Below are 23,672 nucleotides of genomic sequence, written 5' to 3'. Positions count from 1 at the left end.
ACTCTCTTGGGGACACACTGTTCCTCTCTCTGTCTGTATCTCTGTTCCCCTCTCTGTCTGTATCTCTGTTCCCCTCTCTGTCTGTATCTCTGTTCCCCTCTCTGTCTGTGTCTCTGTTCCCCTCTCTGTCTGTATCTCTGTTCCCCTCACTGTCTGTATCTCTGTTCCCCTCTCTGTCTGTATCTCTGTCTGTATCTCTGTTCCCCTCTCTGTCTGTGTCTCTGTTCCCCTCACTGTCTGTATCTCTGTTCCCCTCTCTGTCTGTATCTCTGTTCCCCTCACTGTCTGTATCTCTGTTCCCCTCTCTGTCTGTATCTCTGTTCCCCTCTCTGTCTGTATCTCTGTTCCCCTCTCTGTCTGTATCTCTGTCTGTATCTCTGTTCCCTCACTGTCTGTATCTCTGTTCCCCTCTGTCTGTGTCTCTGTTCCCCTCTCTGTCTGTATCTCTGTTCCCCTCTCTGTCTGTATCTCTGTCTGTATCTCTGTTCCCTCACTGTCTGTATCTCTGTTCCCCTCTGTCTGTGTCTCTGTTCCCCTCTCTGTCTGTATCTCTGTTCCCCTCACTGTCTGTATCTCTGTTCCCCTCTCTGTCTGTATCTCTGTCAGTATCTCTGTCTGTATCTCTGTTCCCTCACTGTCTGTATCTCTGTTCCCCTCTGTCTGTGTCTCTGTTCCCCTCTCTGTCTGTATCTCTGTTCCCCTCTCTGTCTGTATCTCTGTCAGTATCTCTGTCTGTATCTCTGTTCCCCTCACTGTCTGTATCTCTGTTCCCCTCTCTGTCTGTATCTCTGTTCCCCTCTCTGTCTGTATCTCTGTCTGTATCTCTGTCTGTATCTCTGTTCCCTCACTGTCTGTATCTCTGTTCCCCTCTGTCTGTGTCTCTGTTCCCCTCTCTGTCTGTATCTCTGTTCCCCTCTCTGTCTGTATCTCTGTCCAGGCATCTCTTGGCCACGCAAAGGTCTTCTTCACAAATGTATTGTGATTCAAATCTTGATTATCCTGAATCTAAACATGTTGGTAATATAGGTAGTATTTAGTGCGCTTTGTGTTATGGACACTAGGGGGAGTAGTGGTAGAGGTGACATCTAATGGGGATTCAATGTCAGTGCATGTGCACTAGGTCTATACAGAAAGTAGTAGAATTATAACCAAGCAAACAAATAGCCTGGGATCCTCTACATATAATACCCAATAGATGTGATAATCTGATACATTTGACTGTATAAACCATTTCCTACCCTTTCAGTTAGCCAACAAATCACTTTCAATAGATCAGTTGTCATAGCAGCAGGGATGACTCTGCGCCAGTTTTAAATCTAGGCCATCTGTGTGTGCCTTGTGTGTGGTTGTGTACTGTATGTGTACTGTGTGTGAATATGACTTATATTGTGTGTTGTCTGTATACTGTGTTCCTACATATGATCATGTTTGTGAGGCTGTGTTTATGTGATCGTTATCACTCTCTCGGTCTCTCCAGCTGCTGGCATCTTCTCGTGGGGATGGGGACAAGGTGCAGGCAGAGCTGGGTCGTCTGCAGGTGGAGAGCAGCTGTGCCAAGACAGAGGTGAAGGAGGTGTTGCAGGCCCTGGAGGAGCTGGCCATCAACTATGACCAGAAGAGCCAGGAGGTGGAGGAGAAGGGCCTGCAGAACCAGCTGCTGGCCGACCAGTTGGCCCAGAAGATGGTGGGTCCACAGGGCATAGAAATACATGCCATAGAGTGTACAGAAAGGGCATAGAAATACATGCCATAGAGTGTACCGAAAGTCTAATATGAACTTCTATAAAGTATTGTATGGATTCTTTGCTCTACTTGAAATTACCAGAGGTCTGCCAACGTGGTGGCATTACTTAGCTGACATTTTTGCATAAGTAAATCTGTAGCCTATGTCTCTCGTTTATTCCACTCATCCCTCCCTCGCTCCTTCCATCCTGTCTGCTGTGCAGGCCAGTCTGATGGAGCTGGAGGCGGAGCTATCTCACATGCAGGAAGTGAGTGGTCAGCAGAGGAAGCGCATCGCTGACGTCCTCAACGGCCTGATGAGGGACCTAAGTGAGTTCAGCACCATCGTGGGCAACGGGGAGATCAAGCTGGTGAGTTAATTACATCTCATACTGCTCTCCTCTGGAACTGCTGAGTGGTAGAACAATTAGGTAGATTAGTAGCAGAGGAGGTTGGTGAGGGAAGGACAGCTCATAATAATGATAGAATGGAGTGAATGAAATGGTATGAAACACATCGAAAACCAGGAGAACCTCTCTCTCTCTCTCTCTCTCTCTCTCTCTCTCTCTCTCTCTCTCTCTCTCTCTCTCTCTCTCTCTCTCTCTCTCTCTCTCTCTCTCTCTCTCTCTCTCTCTCTCTCTCTCTCTCTCTCTCTCTCTCTCTCTCTCTCTGTAGCCGGTGGAGATCAGCGGGGCGATCGAGGAGGAGTTCACGGTGGCCCGTCTCTACATCAGTAAGATCAAGTCGGAGGTCAAGTCCATGGTGAAGCGCTGTCGCCAGCTGGAGAACCTGCAGCTGGAGTGTCATCGCAAGATGGAGGAGACGGGCCGCGAGCTCTCCTCCTGCCAGCTCCTCATCTCACAGGTCAGCCTCCAGCTCTACTGGGCACCTCAGTATCAACATCACAACTTGCTAGAATGACTATACACAGCATATGTGTAGAAATACATAGGGTATGTTGATACCGTGTATACATACAGTAGATACACTATGAAAACATTCTTCCCTCATGTCATTGACAAAGCGGGCGATCTGCCAGCTTAGCAGTACTTTCATACATTTTAGTCAATAAGATTCTTGTATAGAAGTCCATGGTGAGAGTGTAGTCCGTGTCATTCACGCCAGCTGAGTGACCTGCAGCTGGTAGCCTGTCAACTATGTGTCTGATGGAGGGGCCTCTCTGACAGACCATACAAACGCTCTCCTCATGCAGAGCTCCTCACCTAACCTGGTGGTCCCAGCCTCCAGCCACGTGGGCAGTTCTCCTCAGCGAGGTCTCTGCAGCCTCAAGGAACACAATCTGCGGCTAACATACCAGAGTAATCACAGCCTATGCCTCCCTCCAGTCCTCACTTCAGGCCTGAGGCTACATGGACCCAGATAACACACTACTGAACTGCATTCTCCCCCATGTCATTGACAGCTTTAGAGACTTTGGTACATTTTCCAGGTAACACTGTCCCATAGATGGGACACACTGTCCCTCATCTGTCAGCCTCTGTTTGAATTCCATGGTCACAGTTAACAGCATGTAAGCAACATCCTCTTTACGGAATCACATTCAGCCAGAGCTAAATGAGCTTGAGGATAAGCTGGAGGACACCACCCTCAGTTCTGGGCACTTTAACCTCCCACGCTACAGGACCCAGGTAACACACCTGTAACACACCTTTGACCTCACCCTCTCACCCTCACATCAGCCAGGCTACAGGACCCAGGTAACACACCTGTACAGATGCCTCCACCCTCACAACTCAGCCAGGCTACAGGACCCAGGTAACACACCTGTACCACCTCCACCCTCACACAGCCAGGCTACAGGACCCAGGTAACACACCTGTACACACCCTCCCACCCTCACTTCAGCCAGGCTCAGGACTCAGGTAACACACCTGTACACACCTCCACCCCTCACATCAGCCAGGCTATCAGGACCCAGGTAACACACCTGTACACATCTCCACCCTCACATCAGCTAGGCTCATGGACTCCAGGTAACACACCTGTACACAAATGGAGGAAACCCTCCCAGCCCTCACCAGGCAGCCTGTACACACCCTCTACATTTTCTACAGGTAAGCTAACACCTGTACACATTCTAAATCCAAGCCTCACTCAGCCAGGCTCAGGACCCAGGTAACACACCTGTACACACCCTCCACCCTCACATCAGCCAGGCTTCAGGACTCAGCTAACACACCTGTACATCATCCACCCTCACATCAGCCAGGCTGGACTGGTAACACACCTGTACACACCCCTCCACCCCATCAGCTTCAGATGAAATCTACAGGCTACAGGACCCAGGTAACACACCTGTACACACCCTCCACCCTCACTTCAGCCAGGCTATTTCAGGACCCAGGTAACACACCTGTACACACCATCCACCCTCACTTCAGCCAGGCTACAGGACCCAGGTAACACACCTGTACACACCTCCACCCTCACTCCAGCCAGGCTACAGGACCCAGGTAACACACCTGTACACACCCTCCACCCTCACTTCAGCCAGGCTATCAGGCTCAGAACCCAGGTAACACACCTGTACACACCTCCACCCTCACTTCAGCCAGGCTATGGACCCAGGTAACACACCTGTACACACTCCACCTCACCTTCAGCCAGGCTGCCCAGGTAACACACCTGTACACCCTCCACCCTCACTTCAGCCAGGCTCACGACCCAGGTAACACACCTGTACACACCCTCCACCCTCACTTCAGCCAGGCTACAGGACCCAGGTAACACACCTGTACACAGGCCCTCATCTTACCCTCACACCAAGCCAGGCTCATAACCTCACATGGACCAGGTAACACACCTTAACTCACCTACCCTCACTCAGCCAGGTGGCAATCGACTCTGCAGGTAACACACCTGTACACATCATCTCCACCCTCACTTCAGCCAGGCTCAGGGACCCAGGTAACACACCTGTACACACCCTCCACCCTCACAACAGCCAGGCTACAGGACCCAGGTAACACACCTGTACACACCCTCCACCCTCACTTCAGCCAGGCTACAGGACCCAGGTAACACACCTGTACACACCTCCACCCTCACTTCAGCCAGGCTACTGGACTCCAGGTAACCCTCACAGCCAGGCTCAGAACCAGGTAACACACCTGTACACACCCTCCACCCTCACTTCAGCCAGGCTACAGGACCCAGGTAACACACCTGCTACACACCCTCCACACCTCACTTGAGCCAGGCTACAGGACCCAGGTAACACACCTGTATACACCCTCCACCCTCACTTCAGCCAGGCTACAGGACAGGTAACACACCTGTACACACCCCTCCACCCTCACTTCAGCCAGGCTACAGGACTCAGGTAACACACCTGTACACACCTCCACCCTCACTTCAGCCAGGCTACAGGACCCAGCTAACACACCTGTACACACCTCTTCACCCTCACATCAGCTAGGCTACAGGGACTCAGGTAACACACCTGTACACATCATCAACCCCTCATCAGCCAGGCTACAGGACTCAGGTAACACACCTGTACACACCATCCACCCTCACTTCAGCTAGGCTACAGGACTCAAATGTAAATGTAAATGTCATTGACAAACTTTAGAGACTTTGTACATTTTCTAAACTGTATAGATGGGCTCAGTGTACCCAGGTGCCACCTGTCAGCACCCTCCACATGAAGCCAGGCTTTGAGGACTCAGCTAACACACCTGCTGGAGGAGAGCATCCACCCTCACATCAGCCAGGCTCAAGGTAACCATCGGTAACACACCTGTACACACCCTCCACCCTCACTTCAGCCAGGCTACAGGACCCAGGTAACACACCTGTACACACCCTCCACCCTCACTTCAGCCAGGCTACAGGACCCAGGTAACACACCTGTACACACCCTCCACCCTCACTTCAGCCAGGCTACAGGACCCAGGTAACACACCTGTACACACCCTCCACCCTCACTTCAGCCAGGCTACAGGACTCAGGTAACACACCTGTACACACCTTCACCCTCACATCAGCCAGGCTACAGGCTACAGAACCCAGGTAACACACCTGTACACACCCTCCACCCTCACTTCAGCCAGGCTACAGGACCCAGGTAACACACCTGTACACACCCTCCACCCTCACTTCAGCCAGGCTACAGGACCCAGGTAACACACCTGTACACACCCTCCACCCTCACTTCAGCCAGGCTACAGGACCCAGGTAACACACCTGTATACACCCTCCACCCTCACTTCAGCCAGGCTACAGGACCCAGGTAACACACCTGTACACATCATCAACCCTCACATCAGCCAGGCTCATGGACCCAGGTAACACACCTGTACACACCCTCCACCCTCACATCAGCCAGGCTTCAGGACTCAGCTAACACACCTGTACACATCATCCACCCTCACATCAGCCAGGCTCATGGACCCAGGTAACACACCTGTACACACCCTCCACCCTCACTTCAGCCAGGCTACAGGACCCAGGTAACACACCTGTACACACCCTCCACCCTCACTTCAGCCAGGCTACAGGACCCAGGTAACACACCTGTACACACCCTCCACCCTCACTTCAGCCAGGCTACAGGACCCAGGTAACACACCAGTACACACCCTCCACCCTCACTTCAGCCAGGCTACAGGACTCAGGTAACACACCTGTACACACCCTTCACCCTCACATCAGCCAGGCTACAGGCTACAGAACCCAGGTAACACACCTGTACACACCCTCCACCCTCACTTCAGCCAGGCTACAGGACCCAGGTAACACACCTGTACACACCCTCCACCCTCACTTCAGCCAGGCTACAGGACCCAGGTAACACACCTGTACACACCCTCCACCCTCACTTCAGCCAGGCTACAGGACCCAGGTAACACACCTGTACACACCCTCCACCCTCACTTCAGCCAGGCTACAGGACCCAGGTAACACACCTGTACACACCCTCCACCCTCACTTCAGCCAGGCTACAGGACCCAGGTAACACACCTGTATACACCCTCCACCCTCACTTCAGCCAGGCTACAGGACCCAGGTAACACACCTGTACACACCCTCCACACCTCACTTCAGCCAGGCTACAGGACCCAGGTAACACACCTGTACACACCCTCCACCCTCACATCAGCTAGGCTACAGGACTCAGCTAACACACCTGTACACACCCTCCACCCTCACTTCAGCCAGGCTACAGGACCCAGGTAACACACCTGTACACACCCTCCACACCTCACTTCAGCCAGGCTACAGGACCCAGGTAACACACCTGTACACACCCTCCACCCTCACTTCAGCCAGGCTACAGGACCCAGGTAACACACCTGTACACATCATCAACCCTCACATCAGCCAGGCTACAGGACTCAGGTAACACACCTGTACACATCATCAACCCTCACATCAGCCAGGCTCATGGACCCAGGTAACACACCTGTACACACCCTCCACCCTCACATCAGCCAGGCTCCAGGACTCAGGTAACACACCTGTACACATCATCCACCCTCACATCAGCCAGGCTCATGGACCCAGGTAACACACCTGTACACACCCTCCACCCTCACATCAGCCAGGCTCATGGACCCAGGTAACACACCTGTACACACCCTTCACCCTCACATCAGCCAGGCTCATGGACCCAGGTAACACACCTGTACACACCCTTCACCCTCACATCAGCCAGGCTCATGGACCCAGGTAACACACCTGTACACACCCTTCACCCTCACATCAGCCAGGCTCATGGACCCAGGTAACACACCTGTACACACCCTTCACCCTCACATCAGCCAGGCTCATGGACTCAGGTAACACACCTGTACACATCATCCACCCTCACATCAGCCAGGCTACAGGACTCAGGTAACACACCTGTACACACCCTTCACCCTCACATCAGCCAGGCTACAGGACTCAGCTAACACACCTGTACACACCATCCACCCTCACATCAGCCAGGCTCATGGACCCAGGTAACACACCTGTACACACCCTTCACCCTCACTTCAGCCAGGCTCATGGACCCAGGTAACACACCTGTACACACCCTTCACCCTCACATCAGCCAGGCTACAGGACTCAGGTAACACACCTGTACACATCATCCACCCTCACATCAGCCAGGCTCATGGACCCAGGTAACACACCTGTACACATCATCCACCCTCACATCAGCCAGGCTCATGGACCCAGGTAACACACCTGTACACATCATCCACCCTCACATCAGCCAGGCTCATGGACCCAGGTAACACACCTGTACACACCCTTCACCCTCACTTCAGCCAGGCTCATGGACCCAGGTAACACACCTGTACACACCCTTCACCCTCACATCAGCCAGGCTACAGGACTCAGGTAACACACCTGTACACATCATCCACCCTCACATCAGCCAGGCTCATGGACCCAGGTAACACACCTGTACACATCATCCACCCTCACATCAGCTAGGCTCATGGACCCAGGTAACACACCTGTACACATCATCCACCCTCACATCAGCCAGGCTCATGGACCCAGGTAACACACCTGTACACATCATCCACCCTCACATCAGCCAGGCTACAGGACTCAGGTAACACACCTGTACACATCATCAACCCTCACATCAGCCAGGCTACAGGACTCAGGTAACACACCTGTACACATCATCAACCCTCACATCAGCCAGGCTCATGGACCCAGGTGGGAAAACATATCTTATAGATCTCTTTCTATGTTACAGATAACTCTCTGCTTGAAGAGAAGGATGGAGAGAAGGGTGAGACCGAGGAGGGTAACGTCAAGGTAAACAAGGATTCCAATCATGCTAATCATGTCACCCAGTAATGACTGAAATAAAATGAAACCGGCAGTGTGATTTTCCTCATTGTTCGGTGGTTCAGAAGGTTCCTCGGCAGCAGGGGGAGGAGTCTCACCGTGGTCTGCACCACATGCAGATGGCCCGTCTCCGGGATGAGATCAACGAGAAGCAGAGGATCATCGATGACCTCACTGAGTCAGTGTCATCAGAACTACTGGAAGCCTCTTTATTTATGTGTCATTGATGAGATAAAACAAAACAATGATGAAAACATTCACTTCACTTTTAAAAACCTTCAACATTCAACTTTTTCTCTCTCTTTTATTAAACATTATATTATTATCGGTCTTTCTCTCTCTCAGTCATAACCAGAAGCTGCAGATTGAGTTGGCTCAGGTGCTTGCCGACTTTGACCGTCTGAAGAGCGTGGACAGCAGCAAGAGCGAGCGGCTGGAGGAGCTGTCGTAAGTCTGAACACACACACACACGCACACGCACACACACTGACACAATGTGAACTCACTTCACAGTTGAACAAAGTTAAGAAATGTGTTCTGATTATGATGTTGCTGATGTCAGATTTCTACATGAGCGCCATGAGCAGACCAAGCAGGATCTCAAAGGGCTGGAGGAGACTGTCGTGAGTGGCCCTCTCTCTCTTACCCTCCTTTCTTCCTCTTTCTCTCCCTCATTCCCCCTATATCCCTTTTCTTGTCTCATCTCCCTCTTTCTTCTCTCTCTGCTTTAGCTCTTATTTTCTGCACCTTCTCCCTCTTTTTCCTTATTTTGACTTATTTTCTTCTACATCTTTGTTTTTCAGGCCCGGGAGCTCCAGACCCTCCACAACCTGCGCAAGCTGTTCGTTCAAGACCTCACGTCGCGGGTTAAAAAAGTGAGTGAGAGATGGAGAAAGAAAGACAGAATATAACCCTATTAATAACTATGAAGGGTACGAAACGACCCTTTCCTCTCTCTCTCTGTTCCTCCCTTCATTCTTACACAGAGTACCGAAATGGAACCTGATGATAGTGGGGGGTCTTGCACCCAGAAACAGAAGATTTCCTTTCTTGAGAATAACCTGGACCAGCTTACAAAGGTTCACAAACAGGTGAGAGCCTCACAGGATAGTTGTGTTGTCTTACTTGTTTTGATAAAGTAAAACCTAACTAGAAACCTCTCTCCAGCTCTAAGTGTGAGCACCTCACAACCTAGCATCGTCCCTTTCCCCCCTGTACAGTCAACTCTCTACCCTTCCCACTGGGCCCAGATGTGAATTCAACGCCTGTTCCACATTGGTTCAATGTAATTTAGTTGAAATGATGAGGAAACAACGTTGATTCAGTTTGTGCACAGTGGGTTGGCTCCTCTTGGCTTTGTTCCACTCACTCTTTTTTCACCTCTTGTCCTTGTGCTGTTTTGTGTGTGTGGGCATGGATGTGTGTTTGTGTGTATGTGTGTGTCTTTATGTGTTTGTTTCATGGGTTTCTGTTGTTGTTGTTGTTATTATTGTTGTGTGCATTGAGAGCACACCCTGCAGATGATGGAGTGTTACGGACAGGTACAGGCCCTCACTTCTCCTTCGCCTCCATTCATCCCTTTTTCGTCTTTATATTTTCAACCTAAAACTTCCCTCTGCTTTGGGCACTATCCATTAGGCTTCTAAAGGGACACAAACGGCTCGATGCTTCCTTAACACTCTTTCTTTGCATGCAATATTTTTGATGAATCTGAGAGATGTTTGAAAGAGAAAAAGAGTGAGTTGTATGTGAATGTGAGTGCTCGTGTGATGCAATACTCACAAAGATGTTGTCACGTGTTATCTGACTGGTTTTTAGCTGTTTTAGTCTGGCATGAACCAAAAGAAGAGGAAAGGTTTCACAGTATATTTACTAGAGGTCGACCGATTATGATTTTTCAACGCCGATACCGATTATTGGAGGACCAAAAAAAGCCCATACCGATTCATCGGACAATTACATTTTATTTTATTTGATTTGCAATAATGACAATTACAACAATACTGAATGAAGACTTTTATTTTAACTTAATATAATACATCAATAAAATCAATTTAGCCTCAAATAAATAATGAAGCATATTCAATTTGGTTTAAATAATGCAAAAACAAAGTGTTGGAGAAGAAAGTAAAAGTTCAATATGTGGCATGTAAAAAAGCTAACGTTTAAGTTCCTTGCTCAGAACATGAGAACATATGAAAGCTGGTGGTTCCTTTTAACATGGGTCTTCAATATTCCCAGGTAAGAAGTTTTAGGCTGTAGTTATTATATGAATTATAGGACTATTTCTCTCTATACCATTTGTATTTCATATACCTTTGACTATTGGATGTTCTTATAGACACTATAGTATTGTTAGTGTAACAGTATAGCTTCCGTCCCTCTCCTCGCCCCAGGGACACATCGACCACAGCCATCCTCGAAGCATCGTTACCCATCGCTCCACAAAAGCCGCGGCCCTTGCAGAGCAAGGGGAACAACTACTTCAAGGTCTCAGAGCGAGTGACGTCACCCTGCTAACTAGCTAGTCATTTCACATCGGTTACACCAGCCTAATCTCAGGAGTTGATAGGCTTGAAGTCATAAACAGCTCAATGCTTGAAGCACAGCGAAGAGCTTCTGGCAAATGCACGGAAGTGCTGTTTGAATGAATGCTTACGAACCTGCTGCTGCCTACCACGGCTCAGTCAGACTGCTCCATCAAATATCAAATCATAGACTTAATTATAACATAATAACACACAGAAATACGAGCCTTAGGTCATTAATACGGTCAAATCCAAAAACGATCATTTTGAAAACAAAATGTTTATTCTTTCAGTGAAATACAGAACCGTTCTGTATTTTATCTAACAGGTGACATCCCTAAGTCTAAATATTACTTTTACATTGCACAACCTTCAATGTTATGTCATAATTATGTACAATTCTGGCAAATTAATTACGGTCTTTATTAGGAAGAAATAGTCTTCACATAGTTCGCAACGAGCCAGGTGGCCCAAACTACTGCATATATTCTGACTCGGCTTGCACGGAACGCAAGAGAAGTGACACAATTTCCCTAGTTAAAATAAATTCATGTTAGCAGGCAATATTAACTAAATATGCAGGTTTAAAAAGATATACTTGTGTATTGATTTTAAAGAAAGGCATTGATGTTTATGGTTAGGTACCATTGGTGCAATGACAGTGCTTTTTACGCGAATGCGCTTGTTAAATCATCACCCGTTTGGCGAAGTAGGCTGTGATTTGATGAGAAATTAACAGGCACCGCATCGATTATATGCAACACAGGACAAGCTAGATAAACTAGTAATATCATCAACCACCTGTAGTTAACTAGTGATTATGTTAAGATTGATTGTTTTTTATCAGATAAGTTTAATGCCAGCTAGCAACTTACAGTGGCTTCTTGCTGCACTCACGTAACAGGTAGTCAGCCTGCCATGCAGTCTCCTCGTGGAGTGCAATGTAATCGGCCATAATCGGTGTCCAAAACTGCCGATTACCGATTGTTATGAAAACTTGAAATCGGCCCAAATTAATTGGCCATAGATTAATCGGTCAACCTCTAATATTTACCTTTGAATGATATCCTGACTTTATGCTAAGGGATATGAGAGAAGAAACATTTAAATTCAAAATACTTATGTAATACAAGATATTCAGAGGACACAAAAATATTTGAAGAAAAGTATCCAGTCTCCTCTCCTTCCCTGTTGTTAATACAATTACCTTTTCCCCTTATTACCCAGTCTCATCCCACCCCTCTCTTACCTTATCCATCCCTGATCAATAACTATTCAGGCAACAATTCTATCTTCCCTTGTGTCACTCTTATTTCTTCTCACTTCCTCTCTTCTCTCTCTCTCTCTTTCTTTCTGCATTTCTCTGTAGCTGGTTCGTGACAATGCAGATCTGCGCTGTGAGCTTCCAAAGTTGGAGAAACGTCTTCGGTCTACTGCTGAGAGAGTTAAGGCCCTGGAGACGGCACTGAGGGACGCCAAGGAGGGAGCCATGATCGACAGGCGTCGCTACCAGCAGGAAGTGGACCGCATCAAAGACGCCATGAGAACCAAGAACACTCTGAGACGCCCCCATGCAGCACAGATCGGTAGCGCACCCACCCCAAATACAGTTCTACTGACTGCTGACGTGTCCTCTGTTTATGGATGGAGAGCTTCATAGACAGTCACTGATAAATAGAGTACATGATCGGAATGACACAGAACATTTTGAAAATAAAATAGGCGCTTAGACATGGGTCAAATATAGCTATTTTAAGTAACAGGTGGTATATATATCTGTTTTTAAAAAAAACATAATTTACCTCTGTATTGTAATACTGATTGATTGGCCTCTGTGTTACCCTGCAGCCAAACCAGTGCGCCCGAAGCAGCTGCCAGTGTGCTCTTCTACCAACCCGTTCTACACACATGTCAGTGAGCCGGCCAACACCTACTGTAATGCCCTGTTCCAGAGTGGCATCACAGAACAGACCACCGTACCTAACTCTCAGCTCAGCTCCGTCCAGACAAACATGTGAGTCCCATCTCACACACTCATATTTATATAGATCAATCCTTTAAGTAAATTTATAGTTTACTTGTATTGGTGTGTTATTAGACTCAGGAGTGACTGTTTTCTATTGTCTATGTTAAGCAGAGTGTCCACAGGACTGGGCAACAGAGCAGTCAACCCCACAGACATGGGCAACAGAGCAGTCAACCCCACAGACATGCTCGAGTCTTACCCACTCAACATAGACAGGGATAACGGTGAGTACCAGAGCCATACAGTTCACCCATCACCCACACCAACAGTTCTGGTTTTTACTGTATATTACATTTTACCGTGGTTAAAGCTTGTAATTAAGTCATTGAATGTCAGAAAAAATATAGTAAAAAGTTTAGACACACCTTTTAAAGTTTTTCTTTATTTTTTACTATTTTCTACATTATAGAATAATAGTGAAGACATTAAAACTCTACAATAACCCATGTGTTTGAGCAAATCAGTTGTGTTGTGACAAGGTAGGGGTGATAATCAGAAGATAGCCCTATTTGTTAAACGACTAAGTCCATATTATGGCAAGAACAGCTCAAATAAGCAAAGAGAAATGACAGTCCATTATTACTTTAAGACATGAAGACATGGGGCGGCAGGGTAGCCTAGTGGTTAGAGCGTTGGACTAGTAACCGGAAGGTTGCAAGATCAAACCCCCGAGCTGACAAGGTCGTTCTGCCCCTGAACAGGCAGTTAACCCGCTGTTCCTAGGCCGTCATTGAAAATAAGAATTTGTTCTTAACTGACTTGCCTGGTTAAATAAAGGTCAAAAAAATATATATTTTAAATGAAGGTCAGTCAATCAGGAAAATGCTAAGAACTTTGAAAGTTTCAAGTGCAGTCACACAAACCACCAAGCGCTATGATAAAACTGGCTCTCATGAGGACCGCCACAGGAAAGGAAGACCCAGTGACCTCTGCTGCAGAGGATAAGTTCATAAGAGTTATCAGCCTCAGAGATTGCAGACGCATCTCAACATCAACTGATGAGCTAAATTACATCTATGCTCGCTTTGAGGCAAGTAACACTGAAACATGCATGAGAGCATCAGCTGTTCCGGAGGACTGTGTGATCACGTTCTCCGTAGCCGATGTGAGTAAGACCTTTAAACAGGTCAACATTCACAAGGCCGCAGGGCCAGATGGATTACCAGGATGTGTACTTCGAGCATGCGCTGACCAACTGGCAAGAGTCTTCACTTACATTTTCAATCTGTCCCTGACTGAGTCTGTAATACCAACATGTTTTAAAGCATGTGCCCAAGAACACTAAGGTAACCCACCTAAATGACTTCCGACCTGTAGCACTCACGTCTGTAGCCATGAAGTGCTTTGAAAGGCTGGTCATGGCTCACATCAACACCATTATCCCAAAAACCCTAGACCCAATCCAATTTGCATACCGACCCAACAGATCCACAGATGAGGCAATGTCTATTGCCCTCAACACTGCCATTTCCCACCTGGACACTGCCCCTTCCCACCTCAACACTGCCCTTTCCCACCAAAGGAACACCTATGTGAGAATGCTATTCATTGACTACAGCTCAGCATTCAACACCATAGTGCCCTCAAAGCTCATCACTAAGCTAAGGACCCTGGGACTAAACACATCCGCCACGCTGATCCTAAACACGGGGGCCCCTCAGGGGTGTGTCCTTTACTCCCTGAACACTCATGACTGCATAGCCAGGCACGACTCCAACACTGCTGTTTAATCATCAAGTTTGCCGATGACACAACAGTGGTAGGTAGGCCTGATCACTGACAACGATGAGACAGCCTATTGGGAGGAGGTCAGAGACCTGGTCTTGTTGTGCCAGGACAACAACCTCTCCCTCAACGTGATGAAGACAACGGAGATGATTGTGGACTACAGGAAAAGGATGACCGAGCACGCGCCCATTCTCATCGATGGGGCTGTAGTGGAGCAGGTTGTGGGCTTCAAGTTCCTTGGTGTCCACATACCCAACAAACTATCATGGTCCAAACACACTAAGACAGTCGTGAAGAGGGCACAACAAAGCCTATTCCCCACCAGGAGACTGAAAAGATTTGACATTGGTCCTCAGATCCTCCAAGGTTTCTATAGCTGCACCATCGAGAGCATCCTGACTGGTTGCATCATTGCCTGGTATGGCAACTGCTCGGCCTCCGACCGCAAGGCACTACAGAGGGTAGTGCGTACGGCCCAGTACATCACTGGGGCCAAGCTTCCTACCATCCAGGACCTCTATACTAGGCAGTGTCAGAGGAAGGCCCTAAAAATTGTCAAAGACTCCAGCCACCCTAGTCATAGACTGTTCTCTCTGCTACCGCACGGCAAGCGGTACCGGAGTAGCAAATCTAGGTCCAAACGGCTTCTTAACAGCTTCTACCCCCAAGCCATAAGACTCCTGAACAGCTAAGGTCTACCAGACCCATCTTTTACGCTGCTGCTAGTCTCTGTTTATTATCTATGTATAGTCACTTTAACTCTACCTACATGTACATATTACCTCAACTACCTCGACTAACCAGTGCCCCCGCACATTGACTCTGTTCCGGTACCCCCTGTACAAAGCCTCGCTATTGTTATTTTACTGCTGCTGTTTAATTATTTGTTACTTTTATTTTCTACTTATCTATTTTTTTTTTTACTTAACACTTCTTTTTCTTAAAACTGCATTTTTGGTTAAGGGCTTGTAAGTAAGCATTTCACTGTTGTATTCGGCGCATGTGACAAATCTATTTGTTCAGAGGAGACGTGAATCAGGCCTTCATGGTCCAATTGCTACAAAGAAACCACTACTAGAGGACACCAATAATAAGAAGAGACATGCTTGGGCCAAGATACACGAGCAATGGACATTAGAACGGTGGAAATCTGTCCTTTGGCCTGATGAGTCCAAATCTGAGTCCAACCGACGTGTCTATTTGAGACGCTGAGTAGGTGAATGGATGATCACTGCATGTGTGGTTCCCACCGTGAAGCATGGATGAGGAGGTGTGATGGTGTGGGGGTGCTTTTCTGGTGACACTGTCAGTGATCTATTTAGAATTCAAGGCACACTTAACCAGCATGGCTACCACAGCGATACACCATACTATCTGATTTGCGCTTAGTGGGACTATCATTTGTTTTTCAACAGAACAATGACCCAACACACTTCCAGTCTGTGTAAGGGATATTTGACAAAGAAAGGGAGTGATGGAGTGCTGCATCAGATGACCTGGCCTCCACAATCACCCAACCTCGACACAATTTTTTATATTTTATTTTACCTTTATTTAACTAGGCAAGTCAGTTAAGAAAAAATCCTTATTTACAATGATGGCCTAGGAACCGTGGGTTAACTGCCTTTTTACCTTGTCAGCTACGGGATTCGTTCTAGCAACCTTTCGTTTACTGGTCCAATGCTCTAACCACTAGGCTACCTGCTGCCGCAATTCCTAACCATCTTTAGCAATTGAGATGGTTTGGGATGAGTTGGACCGCAGAATGAAGGAAAAGCAGCAAACAAGTGCTCAGCATATGTGGGAACTCCATCAAGACTGTTGGAAAAGCATTCCAGGTGAAGCTGGTTGAGAGAATGCCAAGAGTGTGCAAAACTTTCATTAAGGCAAAGGGTGGCAACTTTGAAGTACTTTGTTTCACACTTTTTTTGGTTACTACATGATTCCATATGTGTTATTTCATAGTTTTGATATCTTCGCTATTATTCTACAATGTAGAAAATAGTAAAAAATAAAGAAAATCCCTTGAATGTGTCGGTGTCCAAACTTTTGACTGGTACAGTATATACAGTTTATTCAAAAAGTATTCAGACTCCTTGACTTTTTCCATGTTTTGCTACTTTACAGCCTTATACCCTCATGAATCTACATAGAATATCCCATAATGACAAAGCAAAAACAGGTTTTGAAAATTTTAGCAAATGTATAAAAAATATACATTTACATAAGTATTCAGACCCTTTATTCAGTACTTTGTTGAAGCACCTTTGGCAGCGATTACAGCCTAAATTCTTATTGGGTATGACGCTACAAGCTTGGCACACCTGTACTTGGGGAGTTTCTCCCATTCTTCTCTGCAGATCGTCACAAGCTCTCTCAGGTTGGATGGGGAACGTTCGCTGCACAGCTATTTTCAGGTCTCTCCAGAGATGCTCAATTGGGTTCAAGTCTGGGCTCTGGCTGGGCTACACAAGGATATTCAGAGACTTATCCCGAAGCCACTCCTGTGTTGTCTTGGCTGTGTGCTTAGGGTCGTTGTCCTGTAGGAAGGTGAACCTTCGCCCCAGTCTGAGGTCCTGAGCGCTCTGGAGCAGGTTTTCATCGAGGGTCGCTCTGTACTTTAATCTATTAATCTTTCCCTCAATCCTAACTAGTCCCCCAGTCCCTGCCGCTGAAAAACATCCCCACAGTATGATGCTGCAACCTTTATGCTTGTCTTTTGGAAAACTCTACTACTGAGGAGCATTTTCCGTCTGGCCAATCTACCATGATTGGTGGAGTGCTGCAGAGATGGTTATCCTTCTGGAAGGTTCTCCAATCTCCACAGAGGAACTCTGGAGCTCTGTCAGAGTGACCATCGGGTTCTTGGTAACCTCCCTGACCAAGGCCCTTCTCCCCCGATTGCTCAGTTTGGCTGGGGGGCCAGCTCTAGGAAGAGTCTTGGTGGTTATTAACTTCTTCCATTTAATAATGATGGAGTATACAGTGTTCTTGGGTACCTTCAATGCTGCAGACATGTTTTGGTACCCTTCCCCAGGTCTGTGTCACGACACAATCCTGTATCTGAGCTCTACGGACAATTCCTTTGACCTCATGGCTTGGTTTTTGCTCTGACATGCACTATCAACTGTGGGAATTTATATAGACAGGCATGTATCTTTCCAAATCATGTCCAATCAATTCAATTTACCACAGGTGGACTCCAAGTTGTAGAAACGTATTAAGGATGATCAATGGAAACAGGATGCACCAAAGCTCAATTTGGAGTCTCATAGCAAAGGGTCAGAATACTTATGTAAAATTGTTGCTGATATTGATATTCAATACATTTGCTAGAATTTCAAAAAAACTGTTTTCCCTTTGTCATTATGGGGTATTGTGGGTAGATTGCTGAGGATTTTTTTATTTAATACATTTTAAAATAAGGCTGTACCGTAACAAAATGTGGAAAACGTCAAGGGGTCTGAATACTTTCCGAAGGCACTGTACAGTATATACACACTAATCCTAACTATTCCCTGTTATATTCATGAACAGGAAACACCGTAGACATCAATGACAACAGGTAAGCATATCAGCGTCTCAATTGTATATTGTAAAAGCATTACAAAGAGACTAATATTACTCCCACTTCTACCTCTGTTACTCTATTATTACTACTACTACTACCAGTGCTACTTCTCCCACTCTACAGTACTGAACTGTGTAGTGTGTGTCTGCAGGAGTGATGGGCACTGTGGCAGTGAGGTGGAGGACCCAGGCAGACTGTACATCATTCAGCAGGAGACTGCTGCAAGTTAATGCCATGGTAACTAACGCGCACGCACACAGGCGCACACACACATTAACTCTCTCATCAGACACATTGTTTACATTCACAACAAATGATGAATTCAATATACATGTTGAAGGATGAATTCCTACTCCTTGTTTGAAATCCATCTCCTAACGACCTATTTCCTTTTCTTTCCACAGATGACCAAATACTGTATTCAGGACCGCTCCCATATATTTGCATGCAGCCGTCTAGCTTCCCTCCCCCTGTACCCATACCTGGCCACGGATTCTCCCCTGTAGTCCCAAGCTCAGCCCCATGCTCCCAATGGCGACCACCCTCACACTCCTGTGATTAGAACACATCGTAATGTATACTCCTGTAGAGGTATTGACCAGCACTGTTTCTGTGTATGTACAGTTCCACTTTACTCGACAGTGGCATCATAATGCTGACCTATAGCACCGTCATAACCATGCCCTGGCGCCTCTCCTATAAGACGTTATGCCAGCCTACAACAAAGGATCTCACTCTGCATGTTGCCCAGCTAGCTGAGTAGCCAACTAAATCTGTGCATGTTTCATGACAGTGTTACTCAATTTGCTTTAAACTGTCATGAATCACCACAGTGGTATTGACAGATGTCATGTAGAGTTTATGATGCTGTTGTATTAGCTGTATGATGTCATTGTCCAGTCAGTACTGAGGCATGTGGAACTCAGCCATGCCCTATGCCCTTTAGAGTCTAACCCAGCCTTAATAATAATGACAGCTGATTTCACATGATCATAACATGCAGTCATGTGTGTACATATATAGAAGTACAGTATCTGTGTATTTACTACCTCTAGATCTACTGATACAACTTATCAACTTAAATCATTATTCCAACATGTTGTTATATTAGTGGATTGTAAAGGCAATGAAGGGAGCTGTTATGTCCTGTCAACTGATTTGTTTGTACAAAGATTCCTCCTCCTTAACATCATGAAGTAAGGTATGATGTTATTGATGAGATAGTCACATCTCTATTTTAAAATGGTACCCCTTCTACCTGCTCTGTGTATTCTGTTATGGGGCACAACATCCTGCCAACTTTTCCCAACCCCTATAAAAAACAACATTATTCAATATACCACAAAACACCTCCTGGACGTGTTTTTAAACTGCTCCCAACCGAGCTGCCACCAGTATGGGGTTTGAAAGCATTTTATTTGATTGTAACAGTGGCATGATAGTAATGGCAGCTTACCAATGTGAACTTTACATGGTCCTGTGCTCTGCTGTGTTTTCTCAGTCAGAATCCTGATCAACCAATCGGGACAGAGAAAACCAGCAGCTGCTGGAGCTGTGATTGGGAGACCAAGGTCTTTTGACAAGTACTGTACAGTAGAGTTGGTTCACTAACTAGCCGGACTGTACAGTGTTTACTTCAGGTCTATCTAACAGACACTATGACCTAGAATTTGGCCTACTAATGACTGACACCTACAGCACCTCAGGATCTCTGATTGATAACAGTGTGTTGTGGGGCCAGGGCCACTTATATCTTTCAAATCCTTTTGGCTGCATAATTGCTAATTACTGAAGAAAGTGATGAGATAAAGTAACAGTTTGAAAACCTCATTATCCCCTCCACTTGGATAAATTAAAGACTGAATTATTTCAAACCAGACCTGCCCCCAAAGATTATTTAGATTCCCATTTGAGGTCATTTATTGGATGTAACAAGTTTGAGAAATTGTACCAGATATTCGACTGTCTGACTTTAGCATATCTAAAATATGTGATAATATTGTTAAACTTGTAAGCATATCATTATGTAGTAAAATGAAAAAATGACACATAATATTACTTTGTTAGGGAACCATAATGTGTACTGTATGTATTTATATATTTCTGTAGGCCTATATGCTCATTGTGTGATTCATTGTGCGACATGCATATTTTTGTATATACTCATTAAAATATGTGAATCATTATGTTGTAGTTGGCAGAAATAAACCCTTACAGAAATAAGTTCATAGATGAAAATCATGTCCAAAGAATCATTGTGTTGTGAAAACTTTTGGATTGTGTATTGTGTGAGTGAAGACTGTCCGAATGGTTACTGAGTGAGTGCACAATACAGTGCATTAGGAAAGTATTCAGACCCCTTGACTTTTTCCATATTTTGTTATGTTACAGCCTTACTCTAAAATGGATTAAACTGTTTTTCTTCCTCATCAATCTACACACAATATTAGAAAATGTAGCAAATGTATAAAAATTAAATCAATTAAATATCACATTTACATAAGTATTCAGACCCTTTACTCATTACTTTGTTAAAGCACCTTTGGCAGTTGTCATGACGTTGCCCTCTTTGGGTACAGCAAGCCCATCCCCCTCTCCTTGCCTCCTTCAACTAGGCTGCTGTGGTCAGAGAGAGGTCGTACATTCCTGAGAAGACCCTGCCTCATGGCCACACAGTGTAAGAGACAGAGGGAATTTTCATAGAGAGCAAAGGAATTTCTTCCACCTCACAGAATTTGAGGTCCAAACAAATTTCATGTTCCGGACAAGGTATAAAAGCTCGGGGAAGAATCCAGCTATGAACTGGTCCATTTGTTACATTTTGGGGAAGCTCATGGGAGACGGTGTGGCCACATTGCCATATTTACCTGGGGCGGCAGGGTAGCCTAGTAGTTAGAGCGTTGGACTAGTAACTGAAAGGTTGCAAGTTCATATCCCCGAGCTGACAAGGAACAAACCCGTCATTCTGAACAGGCAGTTAACTCACTGTTCCCAGGCCGTCATTGAAAATAAGAATTTGTTCTTAACTGACTTGCCTAGTTAAATAAAGGAATTGTTTTGTTGTTGTTGCGTAATGCTGTTTATATAATAGTCTCAGATACTGTATGAGGTTTACATCTAATTGTTGTATAAGATGAATGAGTGAGTATGATACTGTTTGTGAAATTGTGTGATGTGATTTTGGACTGTTTAATGAAGGAAACTGCAATTCCCTTTTGAGTTTAACTAAATCAGAGGACCGCCCCTGAGCCCAGTTAGGGTCAGGCGTCCTGGGACAGCCCTTTTCTGCAATTCCGAATAAAACCCAACATTGAGAAATTATCACCAGACCATGTTTTTCTCCATTAGGAGGAGACAAAGGTTGTTGACCATTGCGGAGTCTTTTAACCATACCACATGGTTAAACTCTTAGACTATCGATACCGACAGAATAAGACTACGACCATACCGGCCTGAGTACGCCTGATCTCATCTGATCTCGAAAGCTAAGCAGGGTTGGGCCTGGTTAGTACTTGGATGGGAGACCGCCTGGGAATACCAGGTGCTGTAACTGCCTTGTGGAATTTCAACTCTTTGTCCGTTTTTTCCCACAAGGCTGAAATATGTGCCCTCGCTTTGAAATAAGTAAGCAAGGTTAGTTTGTATTTCATCCAACAATCTGTGCTACAAATTATGGCTACAGTATATGCAATTTCTTCCACTTTTTGAGTGACACAAATATGCTTATCTAAATGGTGAACATGCAACAGCTGTTAATCAGACTCACTTTGACTTTATAGAGTGCACAAAGAGATTTAAGCTTCTCGCTTACGACCATACCGGCCTGAGTACCCCGTTGATATTAATTACTAGTCTGCAGCTAGGAATTCCGTATCATTGAACGCGAAGAACGACAACCACCGAAACATCCATTCTATAAAAAAAACAATTCATGTCACTCTGAACAATCCCCTCTCACCAAGACACACAGAGAGAGAGAGAGAGAGAGAGAGAGAGAGGACGAAACTCTCCAACAGAAACAAACTTTTCAACAGCGATCAAGACGACACACTGAGCGTAAATATATTGATTGATTGCATTTGTTCCCGAATGAGTGAGCGATCATGTGCAAAGGATTAGCATTTCAATTGTTATAATTATCACTCTGTAGTGACTTCTCAACTGACTCCCCCTTTTGTCCACAAAGCCGCGATGCCGGTTTAGCCCTATCATTTCTTGTAACCATATTTACCTTGTTTGTTTGTTTATGCATTTCTGTGCCCTGACTTCCTAGTTAATTACAGTTACATGATGAATCTGTTTAATCGAGTAATACTAATTACAGAGAATCTTTGATAAAAACGAAAAGTCTTCATTTAATGAAAGTAAAGACAGACAGACACAGTGATTACAGCCTCAAGTCTTCTTGGGTATGACGCTACAAGCTTGGCACACCTGTATTTGGGGAGTTTCTCCCATTCTTCTCTGCAGATCCTCTCAAGCTCTGTCAGGTTGGATGGGGAGTGTCATTGCACAGCTATTTTCAGGTCTCTCCAGAGATGTTTGATCTGGTTCAAGTCTGGGCTCTGGCTGGGCCACACACGGACATTCAGAGACTTATCCCGAAGCCACTCCTGTGTTGTCTTGGCTGTGTGCTTAGGGTCGTTGTCCTGTAGGAAGGTGAAACTTCACTCCAGTCTGAGCTCCTGAGTAAATAAAGTATTTCTGTTTTTTATTTGTAACATATTTCGCTTTGTCATTATAGGGTAAGTGTGTAGATTGGGATTTATATTTATTTAATACATTTTAGAATAAGGCTGTAACGTAACAAAATGTGGAATAAGTCAAGGGGTCTGAATACTTTCCGAATGCATTGTATATGCTGGGAATATACACTGAGTGTACAAAACATTAAAGACACCTTCCTAATATTTAGGTGCACCTTTTGCCCTCAGAACAGCCTCAATTCGTCAGGGCATGGACTCTATAAGGTGTCAAAAGTGTTCCACGGGGATGTTGGCCCATATTGACTCAGTTGTGTCAAGTTGGCTGGATGTCCTTTGGTTGGTGGACCATTCTTGATACACACTTGATACACGCGCTGCAGTTCTTGCCGGTGCACCTGGCACCTACTACCATACCCAGTTCAAAGGCATTTAAATCTTTTGTCTTGCCCATTCACCCTCTGAATGGCACTCATACACAATCAATGTCTCAATTGTCTCAAAGCTTAAAAATACGGTCCCTCTTTAAATGACGTTCAGCTTATAAAGCCTTCATAAACACTACATAAATGTGT

At 45.9% G+C, this 23,672-nt stretch overlaps 1 protein-coding gene and 1 pseudogene across 1 annotated transcript in view; both read left to right on the top strand.

Annotated features, from left to right (window-relative positions):
- The window catches only part of LOC118360289 (kinesin heavy chain-like), a 29,019-nt gene extending 8,387 nt beyond the window's left edge, over positions 1-20,632 (top strand). Inside the window, exons 14-34 of the mRNA XM_052482580.1 lie at positions 1,478-1,684; positions 1,947-2,093; positions 2,398-2,586; positions 3,288-3,371; positions 3,533-3,661; positions 3,896-3,961; positions 4,234-4,411; positions 4,571-4,650; positions 4,797-4,844; positions 8,428-8,508; positions 8,607-8,719; positions 8,887-8,988; positions 9,104-9,164; positions 9,345-9,416; positions 9,528-9,632; positions 12,439-12,655; positions 12,918-13,083; positions 13,204-13,319; positions 18,361-18,388; positions 18,546-18,631; positions 18,799-20,632. Of these exons, the coding sequence (XP_052338540.1) occupies positions 1,478-1,684; positions 1,947-2,093; positions 2,398-2,586; positions 3,288-3,371; positions 3,533-3,661; positions 3,896-3,961; positions 4,234-4,411; positions 4,571-4,650; positions 4,797-4,844; positions 8,428-8,508; positions 8,607-8,719; positions 8,887-8,988; positions 9,104-9,164; positions 9,345-9,416; positions 9,528-9,632; positions 12,439-12,655; positions 12,918-13,083; positions 13,204-13,319; positions 18,361-18,388; positions 18,546-18,624 (2,268 nt within the window). The 3' untranslated portion in view covers positions 18,625-18,631; positions 18,799-20,632. The remainder of the gene's footprint in view (positions 1-1,477; positions 1,685-1,946; positions 2,094-2,397; positions 2,587-3,287; positions 3,372-3,532; positions 3,662-3,895; positions 3,962-4,233; positions 4,412-4,570; positions 4,651-4,796; positions 4,845-8,427; positions 8,509-8,606; positions 8,720-8,886; positions 8,989-9,103; positions 9,165-9,344; positions 9,417-9,527; positions 9,633-12,438; positions 12,656-12,917; positions 13,084-13,203; positions 13,320-18,360; positions 18,389-18,545; positions 18,632-18,798) is intronic.
- Positions 20,633-21,828: 1,196 nt separating this feature from the next.
- LOC118360353 (uncharacterized) lies at positions 21,829-21,947 on the top strand (annotated as a pseudogene).
- The last annotated feature ends 1,725 nt before the right edge of the window (positions 21,948-23,672 follow it).

Source organism: Oncorhynchus keta, chromosome 27 (assembly GCF_023373465.1).
Source record: "Oncorhynchus keta strain PuntledgeMale-10-30-2019 chromosome 27, Oket_V2, whole genome shotgun sequence".
NCBI lineage: Eukaryota > Metazoa > Chordata > Actinopteri > Salmoniformes > Salmonidae > Oncorhynchus > Oncorhynchus keta.
The sequence above is the reverse complement of the archived record's forward strand: the minus strand, read 5'-3'. Positions and strand labels throughout refer to the sequence as shown.